Source organism: Falco naumanni, chromosome 2 (assembly GCF_017639655.2).
Source record: "Falco naumanni isolate bFalNau1 chromosome 2, bFalNau1.pat, whole genome shotgun sequence".
Lineage (NCBI taxonomy): Eukaryota > Metazoa > Chordata > Aves > Falconiformes > Falconidae > Falco > Falco naumanni.
The window spans coordinates 118729435-118747316 of record NC_054055.1 but is presented as its reverse complement, the minus strand read 5'-3'; the positions used below and the strand labels follow the sequence as shown (position 1 = coordinate 118747316).

The 17882-nt window shown below is 46.8% G+C and overlaps 1 protein-coding gene across 1 annotated transcript in view; it reads left to right on the top strand.

The window, feature by feature from the left end:
• CD96 (CD96 molecule) overlaps window positions 1–11307 on the top strand; it is a 35396-nt gene extending 24089 nt beyond the window's left edge. The window contains exons 10-14 of the mRNA XM_040583072.1: window positions 2483–2557; window positions 7223–7303; window positions 7946–8035; window positions 9022–9145; window positions 10222–11307. Coding sequence (XP_040439006.1) covers window positions 2483–2557; window positions 7223–7303; window positions 7946–8035; window positions 9022–9145; window positions 10222–10330 — 479 coding nt within the window. The 3' untranslated portion in view covers window positions 10331–11307. The remainder of the gene's footprint in view (window positions 1–2482; window positions 2558–7222; window positions 7304–7945; window positions 8036–9021; window positions 9146–10221) is intronic.
• Window positions 11308–17882: the final 6575 nt, after the last annotated feature.

Below are 17882 nucleotides of genomic sequence, written 5' to 3'. Positions count from 1 at the left end.
GGTACTTAATGTTATTTCTGATGCTTCAGCTGGCATTTGAATATAGTTCTTTCAGCACTGAACTGATAATTAAAAATAACAGCCCTACTAATGGTTCCACCTTCTGTTAAAGTACACACAAGATCCTCAACGCTTTCGCCTAATTTAAGAGCTGCTGGGATGTTTCTTAATTTGCATAAATTTGGTAAATCCGCACTCTGCCCCTGCAAGTTTGTCTTATTATCAGCTTAAAGCAGACAGGCACATCGTTCCCTCCACACCTCAGCTGAAGCCCTTTGGAGACGCTTCTCTGGGAGCACTTGCTCTGCTCCGCACAGGAGGCACCTGCCCCTCAGCAGTGGGTGACGTGGTGCAGGGAATGCTGCAGGCAACCTGCACGGGCACACGTGTGCGTCGCCATGTCAGCTTGCTTCTGCCAGCTCAGGCTGTGGCAGGGTCAGCCAAAGCCTCGCCGGGCACCAGAAAGCCATCCCAGGTACCGGGGATATCTGAGAAAGGCTTTGTCCCCTGCTGGCATCTGCAAGGTGACGTCTCAAAGCAGCCCGTCGGGTCGGGTCACCGCACGCTGCAGAAGCACATGGCACCCGGAGGTGTCCTGCCACCCTGCTTTTGAGACCTGCTGCATCTTTGGGGAGGGTTAGCCAGCTCCTGTGAGATCCCCGTTAGTGCAGCTGGGGCACAGGGAAATGCAAATGGAAGAGCAGCACCCAGAAACAGTCAAAGGAGGCATGAACGCTGGCAAAGGAAAGCAGCTGGGGAGTTAGTGGTTACCTGCCCAAGCCAAGATCCTATCTGCAGGGGGTCACTCCCTGCCCAGCACCCTCCCAACGTGCCCAGGCGGACAGCGGCTGCCTCCCCAGGTGTATTTTCCTGATGAGTTGTATGAGCTTTCATACTCACCTCCTTCATGGGGGCCTTTGGGGAGATGTAGTCCTTCCTCCTAGCTAGTCAGCAGGCACTTTGCCTCACCTCCTGGGGAGAAAAAAAAAAAAGAAAAAAGAAAGGAAAAAAAAAAAGAAAAAAAAAGGAAGAAGAAAAAAAAAAGAGACATGTAATCCTTCCTTCTAGCTAGTCAGAAGGCACTTTGCCTCACCTCCTGGGGAAAAAAAAAAAAAAGAAAAAAAATAAAGAGACATCTTTTCAGGATGAAAACACTGCTTGGGCAGGATGGTGTCTCTGCTGTGCTTGGCTGGCTGGTTAACGGTCCTTTAATTACAAGGAATAACTCCTTCTCCCCTTCTTTGAGGACCTGGATGAGCACTTCCCAGTGCAAAGTGTCCCTGAAAATTCCTGTCAGTTGTCTCTGAGGCGCCTCATGGACAGAGCTCTGCAGGTGCCACCACCTGGTCATACATGTTATTTCAACATGCGTGTTACTAAGGTGCATCTGTTTGTACGGGATAAAACCATGTCGCTCACTTCTGCTTTTTGAGTTGAGCTGTCAGGGGCTCCAAACGCCTTTATCCCCCAACCCTCTGTCTCCCTAAGGGTTTCACAGCTTCAGGCACTTCGTCTTTCTCCCTGGACCACTTGGCTGAGTTGTGCGTTGAAAAATTATTTGGAAATTGGGTGATGCACTCTCTCACTTTTGAACCTCGGAATCACCTGCTTTTCTAAAGCAGAAGAAACACCTTTCTTGACCCTGAGTAAAAGTGTTTTCTTTGATTTGTTATAGACCTTGGAAATTCAGCACTTCCATCAGCTGTCATGACTACCTTAGGGGGGGAAAGCTTTCTTTATTACTCAGTTAATAGGTGTGGGGTCGCTGCTCGACCTTTGCTTCAATGTCACGTGCAGAGCCAGGGGCAGGCAGGGAAAGGTCGGCGTGCCCTGGTGCTGGCAGTGCCTGTGCACTGCTGGACGGGAATTTGGGAGCTAGGAAGTTACCCAAGAAGAGATCTGACACAAATCCTGCCAGAGAGGTGCGTGTGATGGAAAAGTTGGTTTGTTCTTCTTTTTTTCCCCTTGACCCAAAAGGAGCACATCGTTCCCATTCGTTAATGCTATAAGACAAATAACACTGCTTTACTAGAGCGTGCATGCAGATAACTATATAAAATTATCTTCAGCAATTAAGAGGAAAACCCGTAAGCGCAGGTGATCTCCTGGGCTGCTGCATGCGCTCAGGACCATTTCTGGCCAGGCTCTGGGAGGCGGGGGAGCACCGCCGTCAAGTGCAGAATCCACCTCACAGCAGTTAAACCTGAACCCTGTGTGTGAAATCATAAATAAATAACGCAGCTAGCGCACGTGAAAGGGCCAGCATTAATAACGTCAGCTGTCTTTTGGTGCCCCATGAATTTGTGGGGACGCGTTTTGAGTGTTTAACCTTAAATCCAACAGCAGGGTTCCTGCTGCAGAGCCTGTGTTTACCCCACAGCTACTGCAAGCTCTTTGATCCAGGTTGTTTTATGATTTATTTATAGTGTTTTAAAAGACCCTATTGAGTAAAGGTGATACCGTGCAATCTGTTTGTCTGTAGAGCACCAGTCGACATCTTTGGCCTCTCTGGATTTCGCAAGTCAGGCAAGCTTGGCTCCTGCTTCCACGACACAAGGTAATCAATGCAGCCAAAATGTTTTCTCTGTTGCTTCAGGAACGTAGGAGAAAGATACATCAACACAATAAACACCTTGCATTTTCTGTAGCAGTTTAATGTCCGCTGAAGCCCTTGTCCTAGTGCATTACACACCAGGAAGTCCACAGGTCAAAATTAAATGTATGAGAAAATTCTGCCTTGATTTTATCTTTTTTAATGCTCAGTTAAGTTTATATGCATTAATTTCAGTAAGTGAACAAACACCAAGGATATATTTTTACAATACCTATTCCTTGTATCTCTTTATTTAAATATCATACAAAATTAGAATGACCTTAGAGTTGGAAAAAGTACAACCCAAACGTTGGAGCACAGGATTACAAATACCAGAAAAGCATCGACAAACAAAATGTTTACAGCAGATGACTCGGATCGTGATTTCGTCTCGGGGCTGGAGGCCAGCAGAGGGCAGGGAAACCCACTCGGGGGGGTTAACCTCGCTTCCCCGGGGAGAGGCGCGGGCACCCGCGGCGGGCAGGCACTCGGCATGGCAGCAGCCTGGATGGAGAGCAGGCAAAGCTGTGAGTCCTTCTGATCCCAAGGGAAAGGGTTGATGTCCGCCAGTCCCAGCAGAGGGTATTTTCTCATGGCACAGCCTGCCTGTGAACGCTTTTGTCCTTTAGAGCCTCTTTCCATTTCGAAGCCCAGCTGTCCGTCCCTGGAGGGCTGGCTGGGTTTAAGCAGCAGGCAGAAGGGTGCTGGGGCTGCCCTCGCCGGCAGCAAGGTGCAGGCATGGCACACGCTCCCCTTCCAGAGACAGAACGGTGCGAAACGGCAGCGCCGGCAGCACAAGGAAGAGGCAACACGGCAAGTTGTTGTCAAAAGCCATCTGCCCCTCCACAGCAAGCACCAAAGCTCCGGCTCAGACATGACCCACTGCTGAGCGGCTGGCAAGAGTGGATTTGGCCCTTGGTACTTGCAGCAGCCTTGTTCTCCCAAAGAAAAAAAAAAATGACTGCAACCTTCGCTTAACCTACATTATGCTACAACAGCATTTACCTATAGATGAGCGAGTAACGTGATGGGCATGGGGGGGGGAGGGTAATACTGGATTGATATTTACGATTGAATACAATAAATACAATTGAACACAAAGCTTCTCCTGCCCCAGCAGAGTGCTGCTTGGGAGCTGGATCGCTCAGTGCAAAGTCCTGGGGCATGAAGAGGCTAGAGCGAGGTATGCCAGGGCAGGAGCACAGGTTGCAGCAGCACTACGATTAAAGTTTGCTGCTTCTCCTGCTGCCGTTCCCGTCCCCAAGGCAGAGGCCGGCCTGGCTGAGAGCAGGGCAGCAAAGCACCTGTCCGAGTGCGCTGACAGCCCTTCTGTCTCAACAATTGCTCAACAAAGGGTATGAATATACAAGGTGAAGAGTTCCTTCTCCTGAAAGAGTTCCTTCAGCCTTGAGAGGCACAAGACACAAGATCTGAAGAGTTCTCCTCGCTGGATTATACATCTCCACCGGCTGAGGAGGTGTGAGGTCAAAGATGTAACATAAGCCGGAGCTGAGCCATTTCTCTTCCGTAACTAGCCCAGGAATCCACTGCCTGTTACCCCAGGCGCCTGCCGCGTGGCAGCCGTGCTGTGCCAGCCCTGGGGCAGTGCTCCTCCTCTCTGGAACCTGCTGGTTCCCTGGCTGGTGCCACCACCAGCTTCCTGAGCACAGCCCGGGGGCTGCGGCCAACCAGGACGCCAAGTCCAAGTCTGCCCTCGTAAAAAGCAGGTTGGTTTGGTTCCTGTTATTTTGCAAGTTTTTAACGAAAATCCAAGAGACAGCTGGGAACTGGTAGGAGGGGAGAGCGCAGAGGTGTAGGCAGGAGAAGGAGGAGGGGAGGCAAAGCCAAGGCTGTTAAAGCTGCAGCCTGGTCTCTGCTTGGCTTCCATGGTAGCTCCATCTCTGAGCCCAGGGACCCTCAGGCTTTGAGTGCTGGGCTACAGCTGCATTTCACCTTCTCAGGTTTGTTCAGATGGCTTAATGATACTTTTCCAAAATGACACAGGTGTTAGGAAAGACGGACTCTCTTTAGTAAATGTGAAACGGTCCTCTTGGAAAACAGAGGTCTACTAGCTAAACCACCATCTGTCTGTGTTTGAATAGCAGGTAAATAGCAAATTGAGCTCTAGAATACTTAACACTTCAAAAAAAAAATTATTAAAGGCAACCATTAAATAAGTTGGCATTTGGCACCAGGCATCGCAGGTGTGACTCCTGCACACAAACTTCTTCAAACCTTCTCTTTGCTAGTTGGGAAAACAGTTTTGTCTCACCAGAGCTGGTGAAACCCTGTCAAAATTCTGATTTATGCATGTTTGTTCATCACCCCGCTGGCTTCAGGTCGAAACAAGCCAGTGCCCTTGGAACCACTGAGTTTCAGCTGAAACTCAGCCAAAATCCAAAAATGCATGCGTAAAGGCCCCGCATGTTTTCTCAAAGTGTATTCATCCATCTCACCAAACCCCACTTGAGTTTCTAGGTTGTGACAGACTTTCAAACCAGACACAGAGGGAAGCAGGCATCTGGAGTAGTGGGATGCAACTGTTTGACCTCATTAGTCAGGAATCAGGGAAGAGAGAGAGGGGAAAATGAAAAGAGTTGTGGTCCTCTACAACAATTTTTACAAGCATGCGTATTTTTCAGTGGGAGCACCGATTTCTAACACAGAGGCAAAAAGCTACACCAGTGCCACAGCATCCACCGAGCGTCTGACGGCAGCATGTGAGTAGCTGGTGCATCTCCTTTGCTTCGCAGGGCTGTAACAGGGGAGCTATGAGGCCAGTTGTGGGTGCTGCAAGGTGCAAACGTGGCACCGGCTTAGCGGATGTTGAGTTGCAAATCCACAGTGATCTGGGCTGAGTTGCAAATCTATAGTGATCTGGGTTGAGTTGCAAATCCACAGTGATCTGGGTTGAGTTGTAAATCTATAGTGATCTGGGCTGAGTTGCAAATCTATAGTGATCTGGGTTGAGTTGCAAATCCACAGTGATCTGGGCTGAGTTGCAAATCCACAGTGATCTGGGTTGAGTTGCAAATCCACAGTGATCTGGGTTGAGTTGCAAATCCACAGTGATCTGGGCTGAGTTGCAAATCCACAGTGATCTGGGTTGAGTTGCAAATCCACAGTGATCTGGGTTGAGTTGCAAATCCACAGTGGTCCGGAGTACCTTGCAAAAAGTACAGCAGCAGGGACTCGGCTCTACACGGCTCTTGGTTTGCGTTGCCTTTGGCAAGAACATGAGCTCCATGACGGTTATTTTCACCTGATAGATGATAGCCATCGCATCGCCATGCAAAATTTATTACTAAACATGGAAAAGTTGTGTCCAAGCAGAGGCCAAAAGTCGGGCGGTGTAATCTGTACCAGCTTCTCAGAACTTCACAGAAGCAATTCCCCTGTCGCGTTGCACTGAATTAGGAGAGAAAGGCTTGAGTCTTTCAAGCCATCGAGGATCTGGAGCAGCAAAAGAGGAACAAAAAAAACATTCGAGTATCCCGGTTTTATTAGCCATATTTAATTCAATAATATTAAAATTGAAAGAGTTGCTAGGCAAATTTAGTGAGTACTGAGGGTAGTTTATAGATGAAATAAATTACTGGAGAAGCTAAATAAAATCACAGAGCAGCAATGAAATAATGAGATAATGTGGGACAATAATGGCTGGCTAATAGAACTTTGAAAGGCGGCCTCATTAAAGATCAATAAATCAATAAAAAAAAAACCCTGGGGGTGGACGTTTTTTCACAGATTTTTCCCTTTAGAAAATCGCTGCTCAGCAGCAGAAAGATAGAAGTCACTTTCTTTTTTTAACGTCTTGCTTTGTCTTTGTGCTTTCGGAACAGACAGGACCTGTCAATGTGCTTCTGCACTTGTACAGCCATCGTCTTTTGGCTGAAGTGCGAACATAGCAGCCGCTTTCCATCTCCTGAATATATTTTTGGCAGCACTCTGGTGCTTATTTACCCACCCATAACCCACACCCACACATTTAGACCGAAATCTGGTGACAACTTCTAATGCTTCACCGTCCTGCTCGTGCACAGCTGGCTGTTTGCAATTTTTGCTAAAAGCATGCTGAATTGCACTGCTATTTGCAGGAGGTGCCATGCATTGCTACATAAGGCACAGTGCTATGGGATCTCTGAGTGTATATTCTTTTTTATACATATATATGTGACTTTGTAAAATGCCAGATCTACCACATTTATCCACCCAAAATTAAACACACAATAAACAAGGAGAAAAGAACTGAATTAATGTCCAAAACTAAGGGAACTTTTAGAGCACCATAAAATGGGACTGATTTTGGTCGGTTTTTTAATCCATACATACATACATACATGCATGCATACATACATACTCAGTGTCAGTCAGAACCAGCAACTCATAAGGATGAGATTTGCCTGGCTCTGTCTGCTTACTCATTTACAGCATTGAAACAGTGACTTTTTTTTTCCTTGGATTTATAAATCAGCGATTATACTAGAGACTTTCAGGTATCCCTCTTATTTCATTTGTTGTTGGCATCAGAGAAAAACGAAGGGTATAAAATGGCCACAATGGAGCCTGATGAAGCAGTCACGTACAGACTTGTAAGATAATTGAAGGATATTATCTCTTTTTGTACAGATTTCAACTATTCCACCACCGAATCCCTGCAAAGCCTCAGGAATGCCACGCGCTCCTCCGAGGATACAACCCTGGCGCATCGTAAGTGCTGTGGCAGCTCTGGAAACGCTGGGCCATTGTCTAGTCGCATATTTTAGCTGTTATTTTAGAAGAGGCAAACACAGAGATGGTTAGAAAAAAAACAGGAACGTATCCTTAGGCAGCACCAATCTTAAACACAGGTAGCTTAGCTGTATTAGGAAAGGCAAAATATCTCTCTAAAAAAAAATGAAAGACCATTTTTGTGGTTCAGATGTAATACTTGACAGAGGAGACTGAGGTTTTGCTCATTCATGGCAGGGGCAGACCCTTTGTGTTGCTGCTAAGGCACTTAATATCTTTAGCTTTTTCATTACCATCAAAGAGGTAAAAAGCTCATCATTCTCCCAGATCACTGTGCAGCTCAGTGCCGGCTTGTTGGAACACCTTAATAAGTGTTTTCTAACAGTCTTTCTTTTTTCTAACAGTCTTTAATTTGGGAAAAGCCCATTCTTTGTCTAGCCCCAGGTTGGAGGCCAAAACTGTAGGCGCCTTGCCAAGAGAATTTTGATACCCTGCTTCTGGACTTTGATTCCCAGTCTTCAGCAGGGTGAATAACGGTGCCTTCAAAACACAACCTGCATCTAGAAAAAAAACACCCCACAAACAAGTTACTAAAAATGTTCTGTGCCCATATCTTTTTAGGTAACCTGTCCTTCAGCATCACAGAGCAGACAATTTCAGTTACCAGAGGGAAAGCTTTCTTTACTACCAGCAGCCTGCTCAATAGTACTGGTGAGGCACTACCCCACAAGCCCTCTTCTTGCAGCGTGCCCTTGCAGTAAGTGAGAAAAGCAGAGAAGCACGAAACCTGGAGCATCATCGTGTGTTGGACCAGGGGGGTTCAAAAAAGGGAAAAGAGATGAAAAAAGGAGTCACAGTCGCTGTGTCCCCACACCACTGGTTGTCACAGGCTGTTGGCATTCCTGCTTTCTCCCTGCATCCACAAGCAATGCCCTGGTGCATGTTTTCTTCCAGCAGCAAAACGTGGCCAGTCACACTGCGGTGCCCCAGGGGGTCACCCACGGCTCACACAGCGTGGTGGTCTGGGTGCCTGGCCGCTGCCACTGTGGCAAAGACCCAGGCTGGGTGACACACCAGTATGACCAGCCTTGCAAAGGGGCACGGTGCCAGTACAACGGGAGGTGATGCTGAGGTGGGATCACCCACTGACTCCCCACACCCAGCCCACCGTGGCACCCACCATGGTGGCTGGAGGAGGACCATGCTCCTCCTTCCTCCCTGCACCCAGGACCCTGAGGGCACCTCTTTCAGCAACCAGCACCCCCAGGGGTGGCTGTGCAGCAGGGGGGCAGTGGGGGGGTCCCAGCATCATGGGGGGAGAGGTGGCTGGTGACTCAGCTGGATGGTGACATGTCTCTCAGAAAAACTCATGGGGGAACAGAGACAAAGCAATGGGGTTTGGGTGAAACGCTTGCTGGGCTGTGCCTGAGTAATCGCATCATGTGAACTGCTGGGTGGCTGAAATCAGCCCGCAAACCTCGTCAGAACAAAAGTGGGTTAAATCCATAAATTCCAGCTGCAACGCTCAGAGTTTGGGATCCTCAGCCTGGGAACCTGGCAGCCCGGCATGGATTTGGGGCTGCCTTGTCCCCGGTACTGTGCCTGGTGGGGAGCAGCGAGCCGCGGGCAGCAAGCCCAGCTTTCCCTCCTCTCTCCGAGGATGCTCGGCTGAGCAACCCCTCCTGTGTCCCTTCCAGGCAGCGTGAGGAACACGAAAGCCAGCCACTTCCCCTGGCCGACGCTGGTAGCCATCCTGCTCCTCTCCTGCAGTATCCTGGTAGCTTTAGGCGTCAGGAAATGGTGTCAGTACCAGAAAGAGATGTGAGTACTGGGGAGGGGAACCGTGGGGGCGGCGGGGGTGGCCCAGAACACAGCACAAACTCTACCCCAGCTGTCTGGATTTACACGTTCTCATTTGAGACTGCCCGTAGCGACCGAGACCTTTGACTACGTGGGTCGCTAATGCTGGGTTTTTCCATACAGCAGTATGAAACGTGGAGCGTTCTCAGCCCTTTCATCTGTTCTGTGGCCCGTCTATAAAATAAACTTAAAAAAAAAAAAAAAAAAAAAAAAAAGAGCTGCAGTGCAGCTCCAGGGTGTGAGGGAAGAATACAAGGCAATTTTTTTCCCCAGAGCCCCCCACTTCTATTAGTCTCCCTACCAGCTGCTTTCACTCCCTCATTTTGCACGGTTACTTGAGGACATGTTTTAATGAAATTGTACTTCTAGGGCAACTCTGTTTGAGTTGTGAATAACATATATGAAAGTAGGCTACCTGAAACTTAATCCCAGTCGAAGAAGCATCGAGTTTGTAATTATTACCAAAGTTTAATTCCCTACTAAAACACTCGGAGATCTACTGATGAAAGCAGCATCTAAAAGCTGATGATTTTTAGTCTTACTGGCGTTGCTAAAATGTTTGAAAAATCATAGTGATAATGGCTCATTTGCAGTTCTAGAAAACCCTTTTGAAACACGACTGCAAACCCTATATATCAAAGGTAAAAATGGGGGTGATTTTTTTTGACTGAATTGGGATGGGACCTTTCTTTATCTTGGTCTATAAATTGGCAAAAAACCCAAAAAGTTATGAGTCTTTAAATATACCTTCAGAGAGCAGTGTGAGCGAAAGCTCTCTGCAAGGGTTTTGAATAGGTCACCGGGACATTTTAAAACATGAATAAAGTAAAACTGTGAGGTGGGAGCTGAGTAAAGCCAAAGGAATGAATACCAGGAGGTGCAGAACTGCAACAGGGCAGTCGCAGTACGTAAGGGCGAAATGCCAGGTGCTCTTACTGTGACTGGGTGTCCACCTGCCTCCTCCTGTGAATGTTTTCCAACAGCCTTTTACACGGCTTTGCTAACACGAGAGCATGGGTTTTTCTCTTTTATTTCAGTATGAGCAGACCTCCATCTTTCAAGCCACCACCCCCTCCGATAAAATACACCTCCATGGTGGAGTCGGACGGGACTCCCCCATCCTGCCACGAACTGGAAAACCTCTAACACCACCTGCACCCCTTGTGCAGCGCGCAGAAGACTGACACAGTTAAAAGGCTCTGTCTTTAAAGCAGTCATTATAGGAGTTTGGTGTTAATGACCCACATTAAAATTCAGAGCGCCTAAATGACATTAACGCTGGAAGCTGAGCACTCCTGAGGACACTTACTTCATCCCGTCTCTCTCTATGTGTGCATTACGTTAACACCGGTTTGAGTGTCACCGTGAGATTCCACGTGCTTAATTTGAATTGGGTGATCAGCTGGGAATTTGCTGTCTTGTTAATGGGAGCAGATTAATGCATCACTTCGCCAGCCTGCCTGAGAGTGTCGAAGCTTTTTTGTTTTACTGAGCGTATAGAGATGACAGCTCTGCCATACGGACATCACAATTACATGGGAAACGCTGGCTTAACACAAGCTTTTTGATACCTACGTGAGCCATTCTCACAATTATTATTTTTACTATACAAGTATTGACTAATGTGGCCCAATATATAATATCCTATCACGGTGAAACAACCAAAAAAAAATCAGCACCTTACAAGGAAAGAAAATAGTCTGCATCCCTCCTCATGGGGTTGCAGCACAGGATCGCAGGGAGGGGCTGGTGTGATGGAAGGGCCAGCACAGCCCTGGTGAACGCGTTCGTGAAGAATTGGTTGCTGTTGGTGGCCTCAAAAGTCACCTTTGGGCTCAGGTACAAGCCACCCGTGGGCTGGAGAGTTAAGGACTGAAGTTAACAAGGACCCTAAACAAAATGGAAAATGCCAGTCCTTTTGGAAGTGTGGTGCCTTTGAAACAATAACTTCTCTTGAGCTTGAAATAATGTTTACAGTACATGTGAAGAAAGAAAGGAATATAATAATTTTATTCTCCTTTGGTCTTAACAGGCTTCTGTCATTTGCTGTCTCCACATTTGTCAAGACCTCAGGGGTAGTTTCCCAGGTGGCTGAAGCCTGGGGAAGGGTTGGTCTAGCCCTGCCTGGGCTGTGTATGTCCTTACACTGACACTAATGATTAAATGGGGGTGCGGAGGGTGGGATCGGCTCAGCCCGCCGCAGGGTTCCCAGCTGCCCGATCCCTAATGCCAGGCACACCAGCAGCAGCGGGCGTGCTGCCCTTGGCAGCAGGGTGGTCGTACATTGCCTTCAGCCGGCCAAGATGCTGTCCCACCAAGCCTGTTTGGAAATGTATTGTTACCATAATGGTATTTCTGTAATTAATACAAATCAACTGAAATCCAATCACATCAAGCTTAAAATTGGTATTCTGATTTAGGGATGGGTTTTGCTTTATTTACTGCTAAACACCGGTTGATGAGTATCAGGGTTCAAAGTACTGTATTTCCCGAGAATTTAGATGAATGAATGAATTACAGGAAAGAATGATCTGACAGACCTTTTTAAAGTATTTTGTTGTATTACTTACCTTATAGCTCAGGCGGTTCTAAATCCATCACTAAGGGGGTATCTGTGCTGAACAGAAAACACTTTCCTTCCTGCAGAACTATATGGACTTTGTATGCACGGAAGGCTCAATATTAATTTGTTTCTTGTCTGTATGGGTTTTTAGAAACAAAGTAGTTTAACTTTTGCCATATTATCGGTCACTGCAAAAGAAGGTAGCTTTTTGTTCTTAAAGAAATAAGAGAAAAAAATCCAGATAGCCAAATTCCAAGGGATGCGGAGAGCCACGACTTTCATCCCTGTCGTTAGATGAGGATGACTCCCGGTAGCACACCTGTCGAAGAGGGGTTATTGCATCATATTTTAATCCCCACGGTTCCTGGGGTCAGGGAGGTTCCCCCTGACCCTGGGGTTCTGCGGGGTACCCTGAGAAGCGCTCAGGTTGGCAGCGCTCCCTGCTAAGGATGCCACCCCGGCAGGCTGCTGCTGCCCCCACACATCTGCATCACCACCGGCAGCATCTGCGGGCGAGGCTGCGGAGCACGGCCAGGCTTTCCCGAGGGATGGGGACGGGGAGCCCCCCCCTCCCCGTGCTGAGGAAACACGGGCGGGCGCGGCGGGCGCGCTCCCGTCACTGTCCAGCAGGTGGCGCCGCAGCACCGCAGCCGGGGGCAGCGCGGGGTGGGGGGTGGAGTGGGGCGGGGGGCGGAGGTAGACCTGACCTCCAGAGAAGTGACGGGAGGGGGCAGGCAGCAGCGTGGGAGCTGGGGGGAGAAAGAGGGAGAGAAGCCCCCCGCCTGCCAGCCCCCGTCTTTTCATGTTCCTGCAGCTGACCAGAGCGTTTACATTGCTGTTTGCCTGCCTCAAGAATTATGATTAGGGTCAAAACTGACCCCTGCTTGAATTAAGGAGGGGAAAAAAAACCCCAACAAACCCACGACCAAACCTTTCAAACCATTTTTTAATTATTTTTTTTATCAGCTGCCCTGTTACATAGCCTTAAATCAATCAGCTTGGACTTGTGTTCATCAACCCTGGAAGAATTTAGCCCCGATCAGGTTAGAGATGCTCGAAGATGGCTGCGGGAGTGTCAGATAAAACCTTTTCTATACAAGTGTTCAAAGCTTGCTGCATGGTTATAGAAACGGCTTTTAAATCTAAAAAAGTTTTGAATGTTTGCGCTGCTAAATACAAATCCACGGCACGACAAAACCTGTGAAGCAGACCCAGGTCGGAATCTGAGGTCACGTATAACACAAATATAACGCTGTGAAACCAGCGGGGTCTGCCCTGCCTGGTCCTTAAGACGTGCATTACGCAGCTGTAAAAGCAGCTGGCTGGAAAGCTGAGCAGCAACAGGGGGTTCACCCGCTCCTGGGGAGGCTGCAGCAGGTGGCGTGGGGCAGAGGGAAGGATAAAAGTAAGACGTTTGTTTTCAGTATTTGTTTTCAGTTCCTAACGTGCCTTGCCAACTCAGTGGCAGGGCCTGGGGCCATCAGTGGAGTGAGAGACTTCCCAGCGCCCCGCTGTTCGTATTCCTGCCAGTTGCATCCCGGTACTGTGCCACGCTAACCGGGCTACTGGCCACGCTGCAGCCCCGAGCCCACGGGGTGCTTGGGGCAGGTGGGTACCTGCAGCCCCTGCCTGGTTTCACTTCTCTGACAGCAGAGGGGACAGCTGGGGGCTTAGAGGAGGCTTAGAGGATGCCCTGGTCCTAGCACACCTGACAGCCGTCCCACCAAGCCTTCATCCTCCCAAACTACCTTTCACCTCACTCTGCATCACATATAATTTTTAAACAGCATTGCAGTTGCTTTTCTTGCAAGTCACCTTTTGGTCCTGTAAATTAATTCAGCATGACTTGTCTATTTAAGAAGCACCCAATGGTTTGCCCGGTGCGCCCCGGCCGGTGCGGTGCGGGCAGTAGGATGGTGGTGCCCGGCAGCGGGATGTGGGAGGGCAGGGTGCCTGGCCATCCCAGAGCCAGCCTCATTAGTTCACAGTTGCTGAAAATAGGCTGTGCCACCTGGGATTTCCTGGGGAAACTGCCCATCCTAACACAGACCCACAGTGGTTTCGCTTTTAGGGAGATGTTTTCCTCATTGCAGCTGTCTTGAAAGCTTTGTGAGGTGCTCAGGCTTCATCATTTTCGTGTATGTGTTTGTTTTAAAAAGCCATGTACAGAAATCATACCTGCTAACCAGAACAGGGTAGAAGTTACCTTACGTAGTCTTTGTAGTATTTAAAGCCATCACTTACAGAGCAGGCAAACATTAGAAAGAGCTGTGTACACTTAAACTCCAGAAGAAGCAGTATACGAAGGAGAAATTTTGTTGTGTTTGTTGTTTATGTTAGTAAAGTAATTCTCCCTGTCTTGGCAATTAACTTTGAGCAATAAGCCAATGGAAAGCTTCTAAAAGGCTCTGCAGGAGGATAATGATTACTTAATCCTGTCTAAGGAGATTTTAATGGAAATAATATGAAATCATATTATGTTTCAAATTATTCCTTAAGGACAAGACAAAACTCACGGAACTCCCCAGCAAAGATTATTTGATTTCAGGCAACATTGGATTATGTCTTTAAAACTCCTCTTCCATCTGTTTTCTAGCATATGATGTTCCATCTCTTTCAAAGTCTCCTGTAACACGTTGCCCCAGTAAGATTTTTAATCAGTGGAAAAATAATGTATCTCTTTGCCGCTTGGTTCCTTTCCAAACAGGAGGACTTCCAAATTGACTCTGGCATCCTACACAGCTTGAAACACCCTCATGTGGTTTAAATGAAGTATTGAATAGCTCGCTATTGTCAAACAGAGGACTTGCAGATGCCAGGGCTCGCTTAAAGAAACAACAAAGGTGAGAGAGAGAAGCAGGTAATGCATTGATACGAACCAACCCCGGGGCTATGAGTGGGGGACAGAAAAAGGAGGGGAAGTCAGTATTACAAAGGGTCTATTGTATGACAGATGTCTAAGTATTAGCAGTGGACTTAGGAAATGCAAAAGGTGCTGCCATAGCCATGGTTTTTTTCTGAGTTGGCTTTAGATGGGAAATGAACACTGCTGTTTGGTCCACTGCACTTGAAGAAGTGGTGTTTTAAATGCAGTGACATCTGCAGAGCTTTGTGATGGAGTGTGTCCTGACGGTTTTAAATGTTAAATAATTCCATTACAGTTGGGGTAAAAATGGTAATGAACAGCTTGGAAGAGTCTGAGTATACTTACATGAAATGTTGAGCAATTAGTTTCTCTCTGTGAGAGTGAACCCTGCAGTTCTCATCAGTAGCAGAGTGACCTTTAAAATATGCGGATGATACAAAAGCCGTTTCAATAACTTATTTGATCTACTGTCCGCTGATCAATTGCATGTAAAGATTTGGAATTTACATGGCACAGTGGATTTTGGACTGAAATAGAAGATTTTGAAAACATTAACTGAAAGCTTTTCAACAATAGCAATGTGACCTGTTGAATAATGGGACGTGTTATTAGGGTATTCAACGTGGTAAGCAGGAGGCTAAGCTTCCTGTAGCACTTGGTGTTATCGACTTGTTTTCAGTTGCTTTAAAGCGCTTTTAAAAGAAGTGCATTACTCTGGCTTTATATTCCATAGATGGCAGCCCAAGAGCCACATGTTAAAATTGAAATAAAATACATTTGTATGTTTGGAATTGACTAACAGTGAAAACCATGTGCCTCTTGGTGCTTAAATAGCATCAGCCTGATCCGTACAGCTAATCTTTTTACTGTGGGTTTGAAAATAGGAGGGTTAGGGGTGTGGGAATGGGATTTGAGCTGCTGGATTGTCTGGGCTGCCCATGACATTGGCTTGTACTCTGCACCGAGGCACAAGGGAATAGCTGAGCTCCATCAGTAAATCCACATAAGGCATAAATATGGCTATACAATCTGTGGGGAAAAATGGATGGTAAAGTTTTAGTCAGGCCATCATCCCTGCTGAATGCAATTCATATGTGAATGTTCCAGCAACATGGAAAAATATAACCATATACTAATCTTGCTATAGAATTAAAAAAAATGTCGATAGCATGACCTTTTTCCTGCCTGCTTAGGCATTCATTTTCACAGCCACTTAAACACATGCTTGAAGTGGAGCATTTGAATGGTCTCATGAGAGAAGACCCTAGATAATTTGTGAGTTTAGTCTGCGGAAAATAAAATTGCATTATTAATGCACATTTGTTCCCTCTGGCCACCACAATTAATGTTCATCATTGCAGGGTTTTGTACCGATTACAGAACAAAATTGCAGAGTTTTGTGGAGATGGAAAGAGGTTGAGGTTTTGGAGAAGGGAACGGGCAATTTAACGCTCCTCTAGAAAAGCACAGGAAGGATTTTTGGACCTCAAGAAAGTTCTGCTAGCAGTTACTGCTGGCAAGTATCTGTGCGTTGCCTCTCATGCTCACAGCTGAAGTCTCTCACCCTGCAGTGCTGTATGGATGCATCTCCTCCTTCCCTCGTCATTCTGTTTTGAGCTGTTGGCATCCCTCACAGTCCAAATATCCTTTGCAGCTTGGAGATCTAGAAACCATCTTAACCGCAACAGCCAAAGCGTACTCATGCTGCACATCACGGCCTGGGGATGCTGAGAGTAGTTGTGAACACATGAGAAAGTCGCTGTGCTGCGGTGACACTGAAGTACCTCAATGCTGTCACATGCTCTAACACTATTAAAAAGTAATGGCAAAGAGTCAGAGACTTTTGGGAGGCAGTGAAAAGGCATGGGTTTGGGACTCCCTCCGCTTCCAGGTTTAGGCCCCCTCTTTTCTAGCTGATCTGATGGCAGAAGACTGCTAAGACCTGCTCTCATGGTAGAGGCGATTAGACTCCTTTTCCCATACCAGAGCACACATTACCTGTTCCCCTTCAGATTCCGCCATCTGTCACACACACTCCATCTTATTTATGTCATTTGAAAGGTAGGAAATGCAGGATGGGGCCTGGCAATGACACCAAGAGTGCCACGTCAGCAGTCAGCCTTAATAGTTTTGGCTCTGGACTACAGCTTCAGTGTTTACTGTTTCACAGACCACAATGAAGTACTGCCCCAAAGACACAAAGATGTCCTCGAGAACATAGCAGCCTCACTACCCCTGTCCTGCAAAGCTTTCCCATCCTGGAAAGCTACGCTGAAACAGCCATGGTTGCCAGGCACACTCAGGGAGTTCACACATGCTGGTTTGCTGGGTGGTCCCAAGTTGCGATGGTGGAGAGAGAGTGAAGTAAGGTAAAACAGTCATTTAAAGGAGATAAACCTGTAAGGATGCAGACTGAAGCTCCCATATAGCAACCTGTGTTTCAGGTGAAGATATAAATTTAATTACAAGAGAATACATACATATGGGATAGCAAGGCCTGATCTCTCATACGTCAGAGGCAAGTGTCCAGGCAGTCTTAATGGGAACTGGGAGATGGGCTGCAGGACAGTTAATTGCATGCCAAACCTGCCTGCCGTGTTCCTCCTTGAGTGCAAGAAGTCCTAGGTCAGGAGTGTTTTGTGAAAACTTGTCATGGAAATTGCACTGTTTTTAAGATTGTTCAATATCAAAGCTCTAACATCAAAATGTCTTTGCTTCCTTCAAAAGGAAAATGTAGATTTATGGAAGGAGATAGATTCTGCATGTATTAGGTAAAAATACATAGTTAACATATAGGTATTTACAGATACATTGTTTATATGTATAATTCAATTAGCATATATTAACGAAAGCACTCTGTGAATAATGTGCAAACTTTAATACACCAAATGAAAAACACCTGCTAATTTAAAAAATCCTTACAAACAAAACAGAGGACTTCTGAAATACGTAGCCTTGGTATTTGGTATTCCCCCTCTAGTAATTTGACAGTGAAAAATTCTCTTTCAGAACAATGTCTGGGTTATTTTTCTCTAGCATATGATGGAGTAGACCTGTGTTGTATACCTACCTGGTTGTCTCTCTCTGTACTGCGTGAAGAGTACGAAAGTAATACGTTTGTACATATTCGTAATAAGCAGGTAACAGAAGTTGCTCATAAAAGCATTATCCTTCAAAGGTATGTAATAACACAAGGGAGAAAAAATGTATCTTAGAGGGTCCATTTTGCATATCAAAGCAAATCCAGAAATTGTTGTCGATAAAATACT